The following is a 20,037-nucleotide window of genomic DNA, read 5'->3' as shown; positions in this document are numbered from 1 at the left end:
GGTTTTCTCTGGTTGGCCTTCTCATGTTGCCTGGGGGGGTACTTCCTCATTCCTGTCTTGGCCTCTTTCTGCAAAAGCAAAACCCAATTATATCACGGAAACTAGACAAGAAGGCTAATAAAAACACTTAATAAACATGTAAACCATTGAATCTCTTTATTCATGGGCATTAAATAAATAAAAAGATTTCATGTAAACACCATATCTATTTCACCTTTGCCATTCTCAACAGAGTGGATTCTACTTCTTGTTTTGGCTGCTCGTGCAAATTAACCAGATTAGATCATTCCACTTGGAAAAGTGTTTTACATGGTTCTGAATTGTTGGCTAAAGGAATTGGGTGGCGAGTTGGAAAGGGAGATGTGGAGAGAGTCTTAGGAGTGTGGTTTAAGGTTTAGGGTTTAGGTGGTGCAGCGAATTATTAAATATCCCGTTGGGTTTGGGGCCTTTTCAGCTAACTTAAATCTGCTTATAATCTTCTCTTTAGTGATTTTGGAGAAGCTGGAAGCTGTTATGGAAGTGGAAAATCCCTCCTAAATTGGAAATTTTTCTTTGGCTTGCGCTTCAAGGTAAAGCGCTTTCTAAAGAACAGAGGTTGAGAAGGGAGTTAACCCTTGATCCTTCTTGCAATTTTTGCGGATGGCATTCCGAATCTCTCCTCCATGTTCTCAGAGACGTCTGTCCGAGGTCTAGGGAGGTTTGGGCTTTGTTTTTGAATGTTCAAAGTAAGTTTTTTCTTGCTGATTTTAAACCACGGCTGTTGAGGAATTTGCTGTCTAAAGCTCAGTGGAGTGCATTTTGACTGGTGCACACCCTGTTTGTGTTCATTTGTTGGTATGTTTGGAAGTGGCGAAATCAACAGGTTTCTAACGATCATGGAGATTTGCCTAACCATCCTAGGCAAAGTATTATGTCTGATGTTAGAATGGACAAAGTGCCAATCCTCATTGCAGCAAGAAAAGCTGTTAGGCTTCAGTTTTTTGAATTTCTAATGGTCATATTAATACTGGATTCAGTATGTCAATATAATACAGATTCACAGAACCAACAACGGAGCCTAAGCTCCATCTAGAATGTCTAACGCGCCACTACCAAAATCAATAGGTAGGGTCTTTACAAAAACAAAAGAGGAAAAGAATATGGATACAATGAGATGATGCATGCATCTATGGTTACAGATTGGATTGGCGACAACCAATGTCATTCCCAGCCTTTCCCATGGCCTCCACATTCAAATCTGGAGATCATCCAATGAGAGCTCGTTTGCTGTCATCATTTTTAGTTTCTGCACATTAAAACAGCCAACAGAATTTTAAAATTACTGCAAGTTGGAGTGGATGATAGGAGAACTTGTCTGACGATATTAGGTCTACTCAAGCTTTGAAGATCAAAACTAAAGTTCATTACCGTAATAAATGGTGCAGGATCGTCAAGACATGAGGAGCCTAGAACAACTTCCCTCCTCAGCTTGGTTGTGAGCTTGTGGCAAACCCTAAGCTGAAAATGAAACATGATTTCTCAGCTCAATAAGCGAGAAAAAGAAATTATCATAACTTCATTTGAGGACAAGTGGAACACTTTCGTACCTCTGATCTAGTAGCTCCTCCTACTATAACTACAAATATGCGTTGTCCCATCTTCTTGAAATCACTAGAAGCATGCCTTAATACTGAATCACTACAGGCAGCAGGAGAAAAATAAAATTACAGTTATGAGAAAAATAAATAAATAATCATTGGAAGGACACACAACTACTATATATGGTAGGATTCAAAATGCACAATCCCATAAGTAGCCCGGATTATTTAGGGTTTCTTGATCATGAAGGGAATAACAACTCAGCTGCACACACAAAGAGAGTGACAAGATACCTTGAATACCCGTCATCAGAATTCTTCGGCCGTGCCCATGTTGGTGCCCGTCTTGATCTCATTGAATGAGCAACTGGATGTTGATGTATTGCTGCACCATGTGATGTCCCATGAAAAGTTGGACTTGGGTCGTTTAAACAAGGATAATCCTCCTTGGACAGTTCACCTTTGCTAAGGCTTTCTACAAGTTCCTGAAAGAAGAGAAAATTTTGGATACAAAATCCGTAACTTTGTAGCTTTAACCATTGGAATTGAGTTGCATGGTAGACTCACGACATGGTGATGGTTATAAGATGGAGCCCTTAATTACGTGTGATATTTCTCCAGGTGCGTTTCACCAGCAAACAAATGCCACATTTATTTATTTATTTATTTATTTGGTTAAGCACACGAATTTCACATGAAAGATCCATTTGAATACAAGAAAACCTTATAAAGAAAGATCAATAAAATGAAGCACAGGCCAAATAGAAGTGGAAATTCCAAGATTCCAAGTCTCTTCTCTAGTCTAACAAGAACAGCACTACTAGCAAACAAAACCCTGCCCACCCCAACATTAAAGGACTCACTCTTTGCTAGCACAGTAAACCCTCAAGGAGACAAAAGCTTCTATTTAGGACAATTGAATCATTAGATGCCTTCTCATAAAGGTTTTATAAATGCAAACCTCAATCACCTTAACATGAGCAATTATAAATATGTATCAATACTAATATTTTGTTTTTCATTTGAATTCAAAAGCTTCAACACCATGGACATTGAATTAACAGACAAGCTACTCATTTATATTTGGTTTGATTGTTCCAAAAAAACAGGAACCCATATATTTTAGAGGTAGATTGGAAGCATTACCATAAACTCACATAGTTTTATACAGGTGTTCCAATCATATGACATGCCAGACCATTCATTCCATATATGCTCAGAAGGGTACAAACCAAACCAACTAAAAGGTACCTCTATGATGGGATAAAAACGCGAAAGCTGCCATGTTTCTCCTTCACTTGGACGTTCTTTCCTACCTCCACGTTTCTTCTGATAATCGAATAGCTTCTTGTTAGATATCGATGAACCGATTGAAAGAACTAAAGAAAAATTCTAATATATACATTCACCTTATGCATATCAAACTTCAGAGCAAAAGTGGCTATTGAGCTTTTTTTGTTATCTGATGATCCCCCAAGCAGTCTCATATTATTTACAGCATTCATATCATCGGGTGGTAATTTTGCTAACTGAAAACAAAGAAATTTATCACAAACAAACACTTGTCTAAGGCTATACACTGATTGACCTTGGGTGGTACCAACCTTCATCAAATTGTGACCCTTCTCACCCTCAAATTTCTCAGGATAAATGGCTGCAAGAATCATCAACAACCGCAACTTATTTTCACCAGTCGTATCCTGCATAAAAACGGTATATGTTTTTTACAAAATATGATGACAAGGAATCTGGTGCATCCATATATATACTTCTATAGTTTCTTACATCTTTTGTAGTCAAAAATTTGATCACATCTTTCATTCCTGCATCTCCAAAAACAAGATCCTGCTCCAGCTGTCCAAGTTCTCGAAGCCCAAGCTCCCGGATAATTCTGTTAACTTTCCCTGCAATCTGGAATAAACAAATTTTGCCTAAAGCCATGGCTATCATACTTAAAGTCAACAGCTTGAAATTTCTTTTAGTCATTCAATATGCTGTCACTTCTAATGTAAATCTTACCAAATCCTGTTATACTTTTATTTAGTATTTTCTGTGAAACAGAAATTTGAGCTACTGTGTTGCTTCTCTTGGTTAGGTAAAAATGAAACCTCAAATTATCGTTTCCAATAGGATATTGGCAAGTTCAAGGAGGAAAAAGAAAACAAATGAACATAAAAAAGAAAAACAAATAAGACTCCACTGTCATAAGTTGTTTTCGTATATACTTAAGCAACTTAAATCCTTAAACCAATTTTTAACTTGTTGAAATTTTATAAATCAAACAGATACTTTAAATTAGATACTATATCAAAGAACTAACCTCAACATGAAGGGATAGCTTGTCAATTTGTTCACTGTATTGCGGCAATGCTTGAACCATCTTTTGCAAGTCCCTCGTAGATAGTTCCCGAGCATCTCTATATAAAGGTGAATGTTTACGTGAGAAACAGAACAAGACAGAAATTGACATACCGAATAGACTTGCATAAGCTTCCAAACATTAAACAGAAATTTACATGTAAGATACAATCGATAGAAAAAAAAAAAAAAAAAAAAGGCATGAAAAGGATGAAAGATCAAATTATTTTATTTATACATAAATTTGGGTTAAATTTGAATACCAATAATAAAAATCCTAAAAGAGCAAATCACATATCCTTTTTTTGGAAGGGGAGCAGTCACATTATGGAAATATCTTACACAGCGGAGTCATTCCAGATGTCAGCAAAACCCAAATAGACATTTGCATTGCCCCTTATAGAGCAACCCTAGGCGCAACTCAAACGATAAAAGGGTATTTATGTAATTTATATGCCAACCAATTTTCATTTAGATGTAGATTCTGGCTAAAATGGTGTCTTATAGCCATCTCCATATTGAAGGAAAGTTAGGAAACAAGTAAATAATTAGAATTCATTTAAAAAACATGAAACAAGTACGTCGCTTATGACAGGTTTTAAGAGTTAATACACACAAACCTTGCACCATGGTGGATTTGAGCAGCTTTATTCTTTGTTATGAAATTGGTCATTTTCTCATGCAACCTTTCACTAGCCTGACAAAGGTAGTTTGTGATTAAAATATATTTAAAAAAACTAAGGAAAATCCCAGAAGATAACTATAGGCACAGGACATACATCTGCTATATGCGCATGGCGAAGCTCAAGCCAGATTGGATCATGATCCTCTAAAAGAACCTCTTTTTTCTCAGGTGGACCACCAGTTCTGCTTGGAACCTGTACATACAGTCCCTTGATAAAGTATCCATCACAAAATTTGAAAGCATATGTACATAACCAGATGTTTCAACTTACCTCATGCACATATTTATTTCCATCCATATTTAATAAGTCGTGACACATAGCATCATATGTCCATTCATGTATGATAGGTGCAATCTGAAAATTCAGATGAGAATATTCATTATAATAATAAAGACAAGGACCACTAAGCATGATATGTTTTTATAACCAACACATGCACCTAAAAACCTGATCTACAGATCTGTCAAGGATAAGCAACTCGCATGTTTCTGTCTCAGGGAAGTTCGGAATGGATTTTTTATATTTCATGAGACAATCCCAGATCCCAGCAGCAAGCTTTGTAGGAATTAAATCACGAAATGTGGTCATCGTGGTGGCATCAAGTGACTTGGCAGCTCGATAGCGGACAAATGGGAATTCCTAGGAAATTAGAGGCAAATAGGTGCTTCAGAAAAATAAATAAATAAATAAAAATTACTAAAATCTTCAATCAAAATAAATTCAATTACAACATGTACCCTTAACGAAGCAAAAACTGTGGCAACACGAGCGGCCATCACATTCAAACATGCAACTCCTTTGCGTGAATCCTCATCATCCCCATAAAGTTCCTCTAAAGCCCTCTCATTGTTGGTGACAAAAGCCTGGGCAAAGACAATTACAGAAGAGAAAATCAATGAACCCTTAGTTTTGAACAAAATCACTGTAAAAATCTATAAATGATTTTCAAACTTAAGATGTTTTGAACCTTCAATTTTTGTGATTTTTTTTTTTTTAAATTTCTTTTTAAAAGGGATATCTTAATTATATAAATAAGGACTACAAATTATAAGACTGCACATACCTGGCTGTCTATAGCAAAATATTCCAAATTCATCTGCGTATTTATCCAAAATTAGAATCTGCTGATAAATGTTTAAGCAATAACAAAGAAAGAAGCAACTGGCTGACACACAAAGTTTGGCAAAATCACTAATCTAAGAACAAAAAATTTCCATGAAAAAGAAATGCAACCTCTCTCAATGCAGCTATGCGAGTTAAAACAGTTGCATCCTTCTTGATGTGACCAACCAATTCTTTTGAAATAGGAGAGCTGAAGAAAACAAATGCCCTTCACATAGGAAAAAATACATGGGGAGAAACCATTAAAAGATTCAGACTTCCATATGATAAAATCACACAAACAACTAGAACAAGAAAAATAACTAATATTCCTGCACATACTTCCTGTATAATGGTGCTCTTCCAGACATGTCGGACAAGAACATGATCACACTGCAAATTAGCACCACAGAGAGAGAGAGTTAGAAAGGTTTCCGTCCATATGTCTGATGTTAAAAACGCAACAGGAAAGAGAAAATGATTCCAATAATGAATTTTGACGTTACCATAACTGAGAAAATTTACTTATTTCACATCTATTACCAGAATAATTTTTTAAAGAGAAGACATGAACATTGCTTATGAAACGTTTTTGGGTGAAAAACATATCTAACGGAAATTCAACCAGAAAAAGGCAGTTTAAGAACAGAGACTAACACAATAACTGCCATTCCAACCAAATTCAATAATGTAGTTAATAATTCTATCAAATTATTAGGTCTCAACTTGTGATTTGTTAAGTTCTGTTATTGTACCACTACTCCCAAAAGATTAAGTTGTTTGGATGTGCACCAATAAGTGCTTTATATTCTAACCTCGCTTCAAGTGTGAGCCTCTCTCCACCCTTAGAGAATCCAAAACATGAAATAACATAAACTGCGAGGTTAAGTTGTAGGGATTTGAATACAGGATCTCTCACTCCACTATCATGATAAGTTCTGTTAGTTACCAATATTCCTAAAAGCTTAAGTTATTTGGAGATGACTAAAAATGGCTTCAGATTCTGGAAAGATTCATTAAGGAACCATAGTACCAAAATGCTACAATAATAATACATTCAACACATAGATTGACTCATTTACATAACACCATACTTAATAACAAAATGTGCTCTCACTTTCTCTCTCACGTTTGGGCTCAAAACAGAATTGGTATAATGCATAATGAGGTTCTGTAATACAGATTCACAAAGCAGTCCACCTATGCATGACATTAGATTAGAATGGTAGCTCTTAGCTCTTCTTACATCAATGGGGAAAGAAGAGGGCATTAGTCCCAAGTCCTCCCCCTCCCCCTCTCTGCCCCCTCATTACCTAACTTTGATTTCACTTTTAAATATAATCTAAGGGAAAAGACAAAAAGAACTAGCAAGAACAGACAAAGCAGAGACAGTAAAACAGAGCAAAAGCCCAATTAACCTATAAATGAGGTATCAATCTTCATATAGTTAAAAAATTGGTCGTGAAAATTAACCCCAACAAAGTTTAAAAAGTATTACATCTCTTTGGAAGGCTGGATGAAGAACCAATCTATCTAAGAAGTATCAATCATCATTTACTTAATAACATTAATAGCAAAAATTAACACGAAAAAAATTAAATCAGTAGTACTTTTCTTTGGTAGGCTGGATGAAGTATATGGCATCCATGGAGGGCAATGGCTGTCTTCGCCTATATATGTCTTCAACCACTGCAAGAAAATATGAATTCCGTTAATTAGTAGAAATAAAACCAACTGCTGAAAATGTAATAAAAGGAATACCAATATAGAATCATAATTGATTGGCTTAAAAAAATTAAAACTTAAGGGGGAGAAGAAAACAGGCAACCACTTATCAGCTTAAAATGTCAACGATGTTTTTTCACAAATCTATAATCACATGAGATATAACTAGTCTATCAGTTTGCCTAACTGGACCACTGAATGCTTGCCTCAGCCCATAAGACAGGACAACTGATTAAACAAACATAAGGCAATGCCAGAACAGCAACAGCACAAACATAAGAAAAACCATGTAGCATGCTGTTCTAAGATTAGGTAAATTGTGATTGACAAAAAAAAAAAAAAAGGAGGATAATAACATTGTAGCATTCTCTTCGTGGAACTGGTAAGAACAATGTTTGGGCAGAAAGCTAATACCAAGACAACACCAAAAAGAACAAAAAACCTTCTCAAGAAAGGTCCTTTTGATTCTTACATGAAACGCCTTCATCTGTAATATCTGCCATTTTGCACGCATAAGACATTATCTTAACAGTAAGTTTGTCCATAATAAGTACCTGCAGAGACAAAGATTCAAGGACGACATGAAACATGTAGGTAACCAAAGAAGAATACTATCACATTGAAAATCATCAACCAGTTTATGTGAGAGAGAGAGAGAGAGAGAGAGAGAGAGGAGGAGGAGGAGGAGGAGGAGGATATTAGCCGGTGTGAGAAAATTAAATGTGTGGCAGCTTATTGCAGAGCAAATGGGTTAACAAAATAAAAAGAAATATGATAATTCATGACCCTAAAGATGGTGTCACATTTCCCAAACTGTTAAAAGTCCTTTAGTCCTTGATCAAATCATTCATTGACCAAATATATTCCAGAGTACATAAAACTAAGAACTACCCTTAACAGTACACTTGGTGAATTTTATCAATCATAGACCCAAAAGAAAAACAAGCACTATACACATAATAAGCACATCAGCAACATGTATTTCCTGTTGACGTTCAAAAAAATTCCCGATACTTATTTTGATACGATTTTTTTTTTTTAAAGTTACAAATACGATACAAAACTTACAGAAATTAAAAAAATATATCATCAAAGATATGCCTTGAAACTATATCCATGCAATACATGAAAACACTTTTCAATTATTTGAACATCAATTTATAAATCAAAAGACAGATGCATGATATACATAATAGATATACATGTACACAAATGCGTGTACAGAGAGAAAAGGGGGCATGAATCTTCCAAAATAATCACAAGCAGGTGCATATATCTACCACGAATGACATTGTAATATAAGCTGCATTTACCTTCCAGGTTGCTTTTGAGTCCCCCGTTTTGCAGGACCGAAGCATTTCAATCAATAATCCTAAACATAAATTTGGGACAAATAACCAAAAAAGATCAATTACCAGGCGATCAGTCAGAAAATGGCCACACAACAAACTCTAATTTTAACATATTGATATATAACAACATTTATATAATATAAAAACTACAATGTCATCAGCATCAATCATAAACAGTAACAGCAACTTATCTAATGAATGTAACCCAAAATGAGTTCTCCACAATCATGAAAAACAGGTAACAATGATCCATATTGTAGAACAAGCTGGTCAACACCCCTATAAAAGAATTCTGAACTCTCTCACAAGATTTTCAACCTATACAATCTGCCTTAGCTGGTGCAAATTGCACCACAGCGGATAATTGGTCCTCCCACATTGTACACAGCATAAGCTAGCTATCTCACCTTATAGTTCATCCATTACCAATTGTAGATGCAGTCACAGATTACTAACTCCATAAATTCATTGAACTTCTAATTTCTGAACGTTTACTGCCATTTTACTAAATCACTTAAATCATTCAGTATCCAATAAACTCTAAACCAATTAGAACACAAATTCGTTTACCTACAGCTTGAATAAGATGGCCACTAATTATTCAAAATCATAATAAAAGAAATTGAAGTGAATTGAAAGGACAACGAGTAAGGGGGAGAGGGAGGAAACTCACGGTCACGGCTGATTTGCTTGAAATTCTTGTAGTCGCCGCCATAGGACGACGAATCGGAGTCGGAGAACGACATAGTCCTAGCCTTTTCTCCTTTCTCTTCTTCTTCCTTTCCAGACCGACCGATTCGCGAGCAGGAAGACTCGGGGAGGGAGAGAGAGAGAGAGATCGCGCAGTGGTGGAGGTCGCAGAGAGAGAGAGAGAGAGAAAATGGAATTTCCCTTGTTTTTTTTCCTTTTTTCTTTTCTAGTTTTCTTTCTTCAAGTGGAAGTTAATTACGAAAATGGATGATTTTAATTCCGAAGGTAATGGGGTGGTGACGTGTTGACTTTGAGGGAATGTTGAACCGGCAAATACAATTCGCGTTTTGGCAGAAAGAAAGAGGAGAGAGAAAGAGAAAGAGAGAGGGAGACAGAGAAATTGAGAAAAAGAAAAGACTTGATCCCTTCTTCTTCTCATTTGTTATATTTATTTTCTTCTAGTTGTTGTAGAGATTTTTCAGAGGAAAATTCGGAAATTTCTATGCCTGCTGCTGCTGCTGCTGTTTGTTGTGGCTTTGACGAAGATTTCACTTTTTCATTTTCTTTTTTGGCATTTCTGGTTTTTAAGTGCATTTTTATATTTCAAAAAAAGAAATAAAAAAGAAAGAAATGACATTCGGTTGAATCTACAATGACCCTTGTAAAATTGTGAATAAATTGATTTCAGGTATTTACCAAGTTAGTAGTTACCATCCAAAAGAATGCTTTTCAAGGCCTGTCAACTTCTTGTGGTTTATTCCAATAAATAAATAAAACTTAGATGTGAATCTTTTTGGGTGAAGCTTCTTGTCATTCTTTCTGCATCTTTCGTGCAAACTCTCGTTTAATAAGAAAATATTCCAATTAAATATGATTAATCTATATCACAATATAACATAGTGAACTTCTTAGTATGAAATTGCGTTGGCATTTTCTAGAACTTAGTATTAGTTTGGAAGTGTCATTTAACTGTAAGTTGAAGCAAAATTGCTGTCTCTGATTTCCAGAAACTGTATGATTGAAACAGCTAAGCAATCCTTGAATTCCAGAATTATGACTTAACACTAGGGGTGGGTACGGTTCGGGTTGGATCAATTTTTGCCTTAAATTAGAATCGATCCGGTATTATTTATTCGGTTTGGATCGGTTCAGTTTTAATTAAAAAAATTTCAAAAACTATCCAGTTAGGGTTGAACCGGATTATAAAAATTATTTTTTAATACAATTTTCAACAGAAATTTTATTTTATTTTACTTGAAAATTAACAAATTATTCAATTTCATATTAAAAATAAATATTAAAATTAGAAAAGAGAGATATTTTGAAATTGAACTTGAATAAATATTAGTTATTAGATTAAAAATATAGTATTAAATATAAATAATTATTTAAATTATATATTTTTTAATTTGACCGGTTCGGTTCGGCCCGATTGGGTTTTTGAAGACATGAAACCGGATCCAAAACCGGTCCAACCCGATCTGGTTCGATTTTTGACCGATTGTTGACTTTTTGGTCAACTCGATTTTTTCCCGGTTTGGTTCGGTGCGGTTCTCGGATTTTCAGTTCGCCGGTTTGAGTGCCCACCCCTACTTAACACGTAACAGACATTTGATCTGAAGGGTAAGACATGTCATTTTTCATGCACTCATAATAGGAACGTTTTCTGGAATCTAATATAATTTTATTTCAGTGATCTTCCTTGATTTTAATAAATTAGAATCCCTTTAAGAGTGCATCTCATTTAGGCATATTTTGCAATATCTTTTTTTTACTTATTCTTTCTTTCTCTCATCCATGATTTGTTACTTATCTTTTAAGTAATTTACTTGCAAATCAAGTTCTAATTAGATCACATTATTAAAGGTGTTGAGATATTCTTGGTAGTTGACCTAAAAATATTAGGACTCCTTTAATGGTGGGATTATCACAAATTTCCTTTGTGGAGTTTTTATTTTCCTATTGATTGGACCACATGTTCCTTAACTTTAGAATAGTACAAAAATAATTGGTGATTGAATTTATTTGTGTGAAAATCAATCTCATCTTTTTTAACATGGTTTTATTTTTTGGTGGAGCAAAAAGCATATAAAAGAAGACCTTTGTCTTCTTCATCTTTCATAACTTTTGAACATAAGTTTTGCATGCTTAAACTGCGTTTTTATTTGAGATAAATCATTAAGTGTTTTATGTTTACTTCGTGATTATTCAAACACTTTTATCATTCATATTGCATTCATTGGTGAGCCATACAGTTAAGGGCACCAAGACCGTTGTGGCAGTTTTTCTCCAGTGAGCTTGAATCAATCATGACAAGTATCGGGTTCAGCATAAGGAGAGTTGGAAGGTCATCCCATGACAAAAGTTGAGTTACGAAGAAGTCAGTAAACATTATCTAAAATGTGTCTAGGATAAGTGTGTGAGTACTTCTTATAATCATCGTTCTATAGTGTGTTTTGGACTGAGGAGTCCTGTAGATTTTCCCCATAGGTGAGGTTTCATCACGTAAAATAACTCTATGTGTGTTCCTTTATTTTATGTTCTACATGTTTCAAGATTGATAAGCCATATCAATCATGCTACCGAAGTTTATATTTATTTATTAATTATAATTTTCAATTGGCCTATTCACCCCCATTAGTCATCCTATAGGTAATTTCAGAACTTGATAATCAAACAGCTACAAAAGTTGCCGAACAATAAAAATTCACATATATCTATACTTTTTTAAAAAAAAAAATTAGCGGCATATATCTATACTCTTATTTAAGAGAATTCTCATTGTTTGTCACCTAAAAATAAAATTGTCAAAAAAAGCTATTCTTTCACTTTAATAGTTCACATATAATGGATGACTGAGATCCCAACCTTAGCGAAAATTGCTCACCCAACCTTTAGCGTCGTTTCTTCTCTTTGAGGGGGAGGCCCCTCCCCATTCCCTCTCAACATTGTTTTGTTTCTCTTTCGAGGTTCCTCTCGAAGCATATGGATACTAACGCAATGTGACAATTGGATGATTGAGCTTTAGCCTAAAACACATAACTCTAGAATCCACCATGAAGAAATGAGAGAACCGCTAGTTTTTTTGATAATATGGACTAATATAACATAACCCTAACCACGGGTTTAAAGTTGTTTAAATACCCTAGAAACCCTAGGAATAAACAAGGATTTAGAATAGGAAATATAACAAAGTTTTCAAAAACTGGATTTTTGGCTACTAAACGATCTCGGATGCCCTAAAAAGCCCATACATTATGGCAAAGTAATGGGTTCTACTTGCGTTGGCATTCTCTTTGAATCGACGACGGGTCATGTGCCTAAATCTGAGCTCGGGGCCCAAACTTGCAATTTTTCGGGTTTGCCCTTGCGCGCACGTCTTTCTAACTCCTCTTTGATTGCTTCCGCCATATGTTCTACCCCCCATTTTGCTGGGCCCAAAGCTTTCTCGGTGTGTAGAGCTGGTGACATGCTCGAGCTTTTCTTGCTCATTTTTAGGGCTTCATGCCTCTATTCATGTGTGCTCCCCCAAATCTCCACCATTCCAATCCTCTCAGCGTTGTCCTTGGCTATCCTCCGATTGGTCCTTGCCTTCCTTTAGGTGTATTGGTGATTTCGAATCTGGTGGAGATTGAGCTTCTTGGGTTGATATCGTTCATCACTCAGACCTTTTATCTCCCCTCTCGATTTGGCTTCATCTCTTGGCTACAACAGCTAAACCGAATACTTCTCGCGTACTTCATGAAATTTGTGTAGAGCTACGACAGCGCTAAGGCTCGGGTGCTCAGACCGCCTCTTTCATGTCTCATGGTTCTGTTTCCCTTGCCTTGGGGTTGTTCTGATAGTAGGCTTATGGTGGTAGATCTGTTGTGGTTTAGTTTTTTTGTTGTGCTTGATGTTGTTTTGCTTACTGGGTTGTTTTGTTGTTTTTAATCCAGTTAGTTCTGTCATTTTTATTTTTGTTTATATGATGATATCATTATCTTGGATAGTTTGTTTGTTCATGTTTATCTGATATTGTAGATTTGTTAGTTTCTTTGTGTTTCCTTACTGGGTTACTTTATTTGTTGTTTGTGTTTCCTTACTGGGTTACTTTATTTGTTGTTTCTGTGCCTTTTCCGTTTTGGGTGAGGTCTTGGAATGAATTTCATCTTTCGACCAAAAAAAAAAAAAAAAAAATCCTTAATCAATTTTTAACTTAAAATCCTTATTGCAGAAACTCTCATTGTATACAATCTCACTTTTTGTTTGGCCCACGTTTACTCTAACAATCCACTCATTTCACTTATCCTTTTCTAGCACATGTCAAAAACAACTAGCCTTACTCACTTATTTTTTAGAAGTTAGATTTTGATCCCATAATTACTTCGTCTAGCTCCCAAATGTTTTTATCTTACCACACTTATAAAATTCTCTTTTTTTTTTCCAAACAAAAGAGAGATTTATTAAAGTCGAATAGAAAGCTAAGAGAGCGACATCACAAAGGTACCATAAGCTCGGAGGTGACAGTATCGGCCCCATTCTCAAATTGAACAAATGGCATTGGTGGCAGCTCAGAGTGTCCCGCCTCAACCTCTACAACAATGCAGGCCCTTGTCTGATCTCCAAGCCATATATATATACAAGACCCCACAGTTCAGCCCCATCAACCACCACTTGGCCTGTCCCCAAGTTGGCATCGCACCCCACCCCCAAGAAGTTGGCATCTGGGAGTTTTTAATGAACAACGGTCGTTCATTTGATTACAAATGCTTTTTTTTATCAACAATTGTCGTTGATGAGAATGCAGATACTTTTTTTTTTTATCAACAATTGCCGTTCATGAGATTGCAGAGATGTGAATACGGCACTCTCTGCTGGAGCCACTTCTGGCATTTACCAACGGCCTTAATGTTTCAAAATTTTCAGATAAAACCAATCTCAGAGGAACTGAGAAATGTTATGATGAGGTGATTCAGAGAAATCCAAATTCTTGTAGATCTCCAGCCTGTAAAGAGGTGGTGTTGTATGGTCTCAGAGGGACAACTGCACAGTGGGGCAAAGAAACACAAGAAATCATGTGTGCCTTTCCGCTCTATCTCAGTTTGGCGGAGATCAATCTTCCTGGAGAAATCATTAGCTGAAATTTTTTAGTGGCATCGCGTCATACCTTTAGAAATCTTTCTTTCTTCGGTATATTTTAAATATTTATTTCATTACGATTAGTAATAATTTGCATGAACAAAGCTTCTTTTGTAAAAATTACGGAATAGATGCATAATGACGTTTTTGAAGTGTCAATAACAGTTGCATAACATAAAAAGATTAAAGGAATGGTTTTAGGGGTTTTGATAGAGGAGTCGTCTTATGGTGAGGGTACAATATACGGACCTTCATATTAGTTACTGTTGACGCCAAAAAGTGGTTCTCTGACTTAGAGGGTCAACTTAGTAATTTTATACATTCGGTATCCTCAATGCCTCGGTAGGGGGCGTAATCTACAATATGAGCAAACGCTCGGTAAGACCCAAGGCACCGGTGTGGTACCGGCCGAAGGCTCTCCGATGCTTAAGTAAGTTCGGGATTAAAAAGTTCAACTGACAGATCAATAAGCTTGCATGTCGTAAGTTCTAATTACCTCTGTTTTGGGGTAGTTAGCCTCTTTTATAGGCCTTGGGAGGTGTGCACTTTGTTGATAATTTCGATGTGGGACTGTGGACGTCGCCTGGGAGCATGCCACGTGTCTCAGAAGAGTGTGTTGCCCTAATGGAGCGATCGGTAGGTAGGGTGCCGAGGGCGTCCCTGACCAAGCTCGATTTCCTCCACGTGTCTCGTTCTCATTGGCTGTTCATTTTGAGTATAAATAGTTACAGTATTTATTTGAATAATAACTTCATTTAAATTTAATGAAATGATCATGTTAGTTAATTTAAAAGTCCATAAATGTCACTCTCATTATACAATTTCGGTTTGATAGAGAGTCACTTGTCACGCTGAAGGACAAAGCCCAAACTTAGCCTTTTTGCCAACCAAACTCCAAGCCCAATACATTTTATCTCCCCATCACCCCCACAAAGCTAGAAAGAACAAGAAAGAAAGAAACATCAAAACATCTCTCTCACCGCTCAATAACATTGTATACCGTGAAAGTTTGACCCGTGTATTTTATACTAAGACAGTGAAAGAAAATCCAAAAGGAAGTTGCAGGCATGCTTGAAGTTGATCCCAAGGAGTGACTAGATTTCCTTGCATACGAATATGAATACACTATTTCATTGTCAAATATCTTTGGCTCAACTAAGACTTGTGCTTTTCAGCTTTTGCCATAGGGAACTGTGCTTGCAATACTCAGAAGAACAGCTTCCTTTCATTATTGCACAACATGATACGCTAAAATACACCCTACCATAGTCAAAATTAAATAATTGATGCATTATAAACTTCACATGCATCAATATTCACGAATGCGAGTCGGCTCGCCTGCGTGAGCATTTCACTTTAGCAAAAAGATTCTAAAAGATTACACAACTTAGATTTAGAAGATCGAAAAATGATTCACAAGAGAAGCATCTTTTATCTTGGTTAATTAGCGTATGTATTTTGAGTAACTCAATGATTCTATGCATTTTTCATAAAATAGGACCGTTGGATGAAGACAGTTTTAGTGGTTGTTTTATAATTAGTAGTATAATATCACAAGGGACCAAACAAACATTAAAACAAACAGAACAAAATTTATATAAAAAAATGCCGCTTTCCAGTTTCCATTTTCATTTGATCCCAAAATGTAAAAATTAACATCCCATGGAAGCACCAAATTACACCACATAACATTAACAAGTACACAACCATCATTACCACGTAATCAGATCAAAACAGCAGCAAATTAAGTATAACAAACTAATCAAAATTCAAAAAGTTTGATTAATTAAACTATAATTAAGATGGTGACTGGACCAAATCCTTGTTGCTGCTGTTGTACCTGCAGAGCACCTTGCACTTGACCACACTCCCGTACACATAGAACCCAGGCGCCACCATGATCCTAACGACAGACGGCACCAGCTTCCTGGCCTTGTCTCCGCCCATGTCCTCCATGTAAACCGGGTCGAACCCGACCCCTTTCTCGACCCGGTAGATGGGCAAGCTCGGGTGAATCGAGTTAGCCAAAAGGTGCACCAACCAGACACTCTTCGAAGCCCCAAAGAAAGCCTGCAACAATGGCTCAGGCCAAGCCCTGTTCCAGCCCAACATAGCCACAATCTCACTCATTTTCCTGTCGCAAAACCCACTAAACTCCTCGCTGAAATGCTTCGTCCCCTTGATCAAAACCTCATCCCAAGTCAAGCCCTTTAGCACATTAAACGACGTGTAGTTCGCCTCGCACCTCTCGATTGGGTTCAGGATTTGGCTGGACGAGTTCTTCTGAAACCCAGCTGACTCAAACTCGTCGAAGAAGGCTCTGTTCAGCAGAGCCTCTAGGTAAAAAAGCAAGCTTCTTGGGTTTTTCGAACCCGAGAGCTTCACGTCGTAAGGTTGAAGAAGACCGGAGATTTTCTCATACACTTTGCCGAAACCCATGTGCCGGAGCTGCATAGTAAGCGACCTGCTCAAACCCCTGATAGAATTCCGGGCCTCCGAGACCGAAACCAAGAAATTCTCCACCACCACTTTCTCGACGACGTCGTTTGAGCTGAATCCACCAAAACTACGCCGTCGATTGATTTGGGACTTGCCCAATTGGTACGGCGACGAGTTGTTGCTGCCGCTACATTCGTCAAGCCCAGATTTCAAATTGTGGCAGTAGATTTCGAGCTTGTTGAGCTTCTTCTCGAGCTCGGCCATGGAGAATTTGAGCCTCGAGGCTTCCAATTGAGCCTCGTCTCTCTTCCTCGTAGCGTGAACCAGCTTGTGCGAGAGCTCCGCCACCGCTATCTTCCACTGCTCCTCTCTCGCCGTCGTGTAGCCCTCCATCGGCGTTCTCGGGCTCTTCCGAGTAAACGACGACAAAATCGACTTGAGAATGCCGTTTGGGCTCGGCATGTACGACGAGGCGTTTCTGTTGTGAATCCCATTGTTGTCCAGAGGAACGACGGAGATCTTCTCCCTGGCGTTTGGACGACACTTGTTGCAGGAAACCGACCCGTCGTCCGCTTCTTCCGTGGTGACTGAATCTGCAGAGTCGGAGCGCTTTGTGTTTTGGCGTCTGCCGTTTTTGTGATGAGGAGGAGGCGTTGGGTGGTGGTGCTTTGGAGTGTTAGTATTCACTCCTCTGTCCGTACAATCCTCGTCTTCCTGTCCTTCTTTATCACATTCTTGAATCTGCAACCAACAAACCAAAAAAAAACCAAACCATTAATAAAATAACTAACTAATGGGTATTTTTAGTTAGGCATGAAAGATGGAAATTTTGTTTTCTTTTCTATCATTTTCTCGAGAAACAAACGCATTAACACTTACAGGGGTGAAATGGGTTGGTGGAGGAGGAGGAGGGGACTTGGAGGACGGAGGAGGAGCCATGTTTGATTTTGGTGTGTCGTTTTGTTGTGGCATTTTTGGGTTGGTTCAGTTGAGTGGATGTCATGGCCATATATCTATATACGTGGGTTTTTTATTTTATTTTATTTTAATTTTTCTCATTATTATCTTCCTGAGGTTTGGTTTGTGCTTGCTTTGCTCGTGCTCTGTTTTTGCTTGCGCTCTGTGTTTCGGTCTGTTTTTGTTTTCTTTCATTTTCTTATGTTTGAATTTTTGTCGTGTAGTAATCATGGTTATGGATCACCGTGGAGGCAAACTGGTTTCCACGCGCTGTCAAACGAAGCTTAAGCTAGTTGCTTGCATCCAAAAAGATAAGATAATAATTAGTTTGATTTGATGGGTGAGTGCTTATGTGCAGGGTAACTTGCATAGAGGACCATAACAAACGACTTAGGCTGGTTTTTGTCAAACACTAATAACTTGATTTTGACCCACTTCACGCGTTTAAAGTAAATTAGGTAAAAACTCAATATCTTTTAAGCTCTTTTAGGTTTCCATATCAGAAGTAGCATACTCTCAACACACCGCATCATGTGTACCGTGAGCAATTCTTAGAGCATTTTCACTCATTAGCCGTGAAAAAATGGCAATGGGAGGTAAGGGCAGTTACTATTTATATGAATAGTATTTGTCCTAACAATTTTTTTTGTTGGTTTTCCACCCATTGCTATGACAACCACTATTCACATGAGATATGAAGAGAAGAATTTGTATAGAGTTTTGATGTGGAAAGTGAAGAATATAGCTAGGTATTTATAATATAAAAAATTCTGATTTCTTTTTTTCTTTTTTTTTTCTTCAATTCTTTTGCTATTTAAATTGTTGTTGACGTCAGCATTAGGTCAGCTTGCCCGGGTTGGTGGAGCTCAGCTCTTGCCCTGGCGAGACTTGACCATTTAGAAAACGGATTGGGGGCCTCTTACCTAGGCTGGAGCCTCCCGGTGGAATTGCTCTTATGGGATGATTGGGGATAATTGGGTTTGCCAAGTGAATAACATGGTTGTGATCCGATGGTAGAATGTGAGTATCAAACTCAAATATGAACGGACAAATTACATTTCCACTCACCTGTATATCTCTTCATCTCACTCAAGACTCACTTTCATGTATTGTATTTGACTTGCAAGACCACAGTTCAATTAAAACCTCAACTAAACAAGCGTCCTCTAATTTAACAAGTACAAGGAGGAAAAAACAGAGTAGCAGGAGCTGAAATTTTTGATTAGTGTTCACTCACATTCACATTGAAATACTACATATATATGCATTAATTTTTGTTGGTCCACCTGATAAGTTGTGGAAAATGTAATTTGAATGCTGCAATGCCATTAAGAGCTTGGTCGTTTGTGCATCAAAATCAGGGCTACTAATTCTAAAGCCTCCTCCTACATATATAAATGCATGAGGCCATTAGTTGCATTGCGTATATTACCATACCTGGAAAGGAAGCCATTAATTAGAGGGTTGTTGCATTATCAATCTTTGACGGCATGTTATGCGATGTAGATTGGAATTATTCTTTCAGTGTTTATTTTAATTTCTGACTTTTCATTGCACTTACTAGTGTGTGTTCTACATTAAAATTCGTAATTCAATACTGGTGCAATCAATATGTGGATTGATTAGGGAAGTAGTTGATGATCATATAATCGTTCTTCCTCTTCTCTAATTTTTTGACTTTCTCGATTTACGACTTTTTCATTGCAAATAATTAAACATGAAATTAGGTTTTCGAATGGAAAAGCTTTTGTTTATGTACATAGGCTTCTAGTACAAACTGTTGCGAATTTAGATTTTCCAATAGTAAGATGCATGAGAAGTAGGTAACTATGGTATTCACAAACGGGGAAGATGAAAGTGCGAAACCATCTGGCGGGTCAAGATCAGAGAGCTCAGAAATATGGGAATTTGGGAAAATTATTTTGTTTTCTTATTACTTGAAGAGAAGTTATTGAAGCAGCTAAAAGGAGGACTCAATCAGAGTCGTGTATTTAAGACGACGTCTTTTGGAAGGTGTCAACATTTATTGCT

At 37.0% G+C, this 20,037-nt stretch overlaps 2 protein-coding genes across 2 annotated transcripts; both read right to left on the bottom strand.

Annotated features, from left to right (window-relative positions):
* Positions 1–947: 947 nt before the first annotated feature.
* On the bottom strand, positions 948–9,977 carry KEU (Sec1/munc18-like (SM) proteins superfamily). Its single transcript, XM_021954631.2, has 21 exons — positions 9,473–9,977; positions 8,761–8,819; positions 7,920–8,001; positions 7,333–7,411; positions 6,065–6,115; positions 5,855–5,951; positions 5,685–5,717; positions 5,359–5,484; positions 5,069–5,260; positions 4,892–4,975; positions 4,715–4,813; positions 4,556–4,632; positions 3,898–3,994; positions 3,363–3,488; positions 3,182–3,277; positions 2,987–3,106; positions 2,829–2,906; positions 1,872–2,062; positions 1,587–1,677; positions 1,408–1,497; positions 948–1,285 (listed from the first exon to the last, which is right to left on the bottom strand). Exons 1-21 carry the CDS (start codon positions 9,543–9,545, stop codon positions 1,232–1,234), a joined length of 1,995 nt encoding a protein of 664 aa, XP_021810323.1. The 5' UTR covers positions 9,546–9,977; the 3' UTR covers positions 948–1,231.
* Positions 9,978–16,182: 6,205 nt separating this feature from the next.
* On the bottom strand, positions 16,183–18,138 carry LOC110753710 (cyclin-dependent kinase-like protein). Its single transcript, XM_021954655.2, has 2 exons — positions 17,929–18,138; positions 16,183–17,790 (listed from the first exon to the last, which is right to left on the bottom strand). Exons 1-2 carry the CDS (start codon positions 18,019–18,021, stop codon positions 16,408–16,410), a joined length of 1,476 nt encoding a protein of 491 aa, XP_021810347.1. The 5' UTR covers positions 18,022–18,138; the 3' UTR covers positions 16,183–16,407.
* Between the last annotated feature and the right edge of the window lie 1,899 nt (positions 18,139–20,037).

Source organism: Prunus avium, chromosome 5 (assembly GCF_965620075.1).
Source record: "Prunus avium chromosome 5, drPruAviu1.hap1.1, whole genome shotgun sequence".
Taxonomy (NCBI): domain Eukaryota; kingdom Viridiplantae; phylum Streptophyta; class Magnoliopsida; order Rosales; family Rosaceae; genus Prunus; species Prunus avium.
Note: the sequence above shows the minus strand (reverse complement) of the source record. Positions and strands in the feature narration are given on the sequence as shown.

What these genes read in the sequence shown, in the direction of transcription:
- KEU (XM_021954631.2), bottom strand. Translation starts at nt 9,545, where the DNA reads ATGTCGTTCTCCGACTCCGATTCGTCGTCCTATGGCGGCGACTACAAG. An exon ending in TTGACAGATCTGTAGATCAG is followed by an intron (nt 4,976 to 5,068) that starts GTTTTTAGGTGC and finishes CTGAATTTTCAG; the next exon opens with ATTGCACCTATCATACATGA. An exon ending in ATCCTGCACCATTTATTACG is followed by an intron (nt 1,286 to 1,407) that starts GTAATGAACTTT and finishes TTTAATGTGCAG; the next exon opens with AAACTAAAAATGATGACAGC.
- LOC110753710 (XM_021954655.2), bottom strand. Translation starts at nt 18,021, where the DNA reads ATGCCACAACAAAACGACACACCAAAATCAAACATGGCTCCTCCTCCG. An exon ending in CACCAACCCATTTCACCCCT is followed by an intron (nt 17,791 to 17,928) that starts GTAAGTGTTAAT and finishes TGTTGGTTGCAG; the next exon opens with ATTCAAGAATGTGATAAAGA.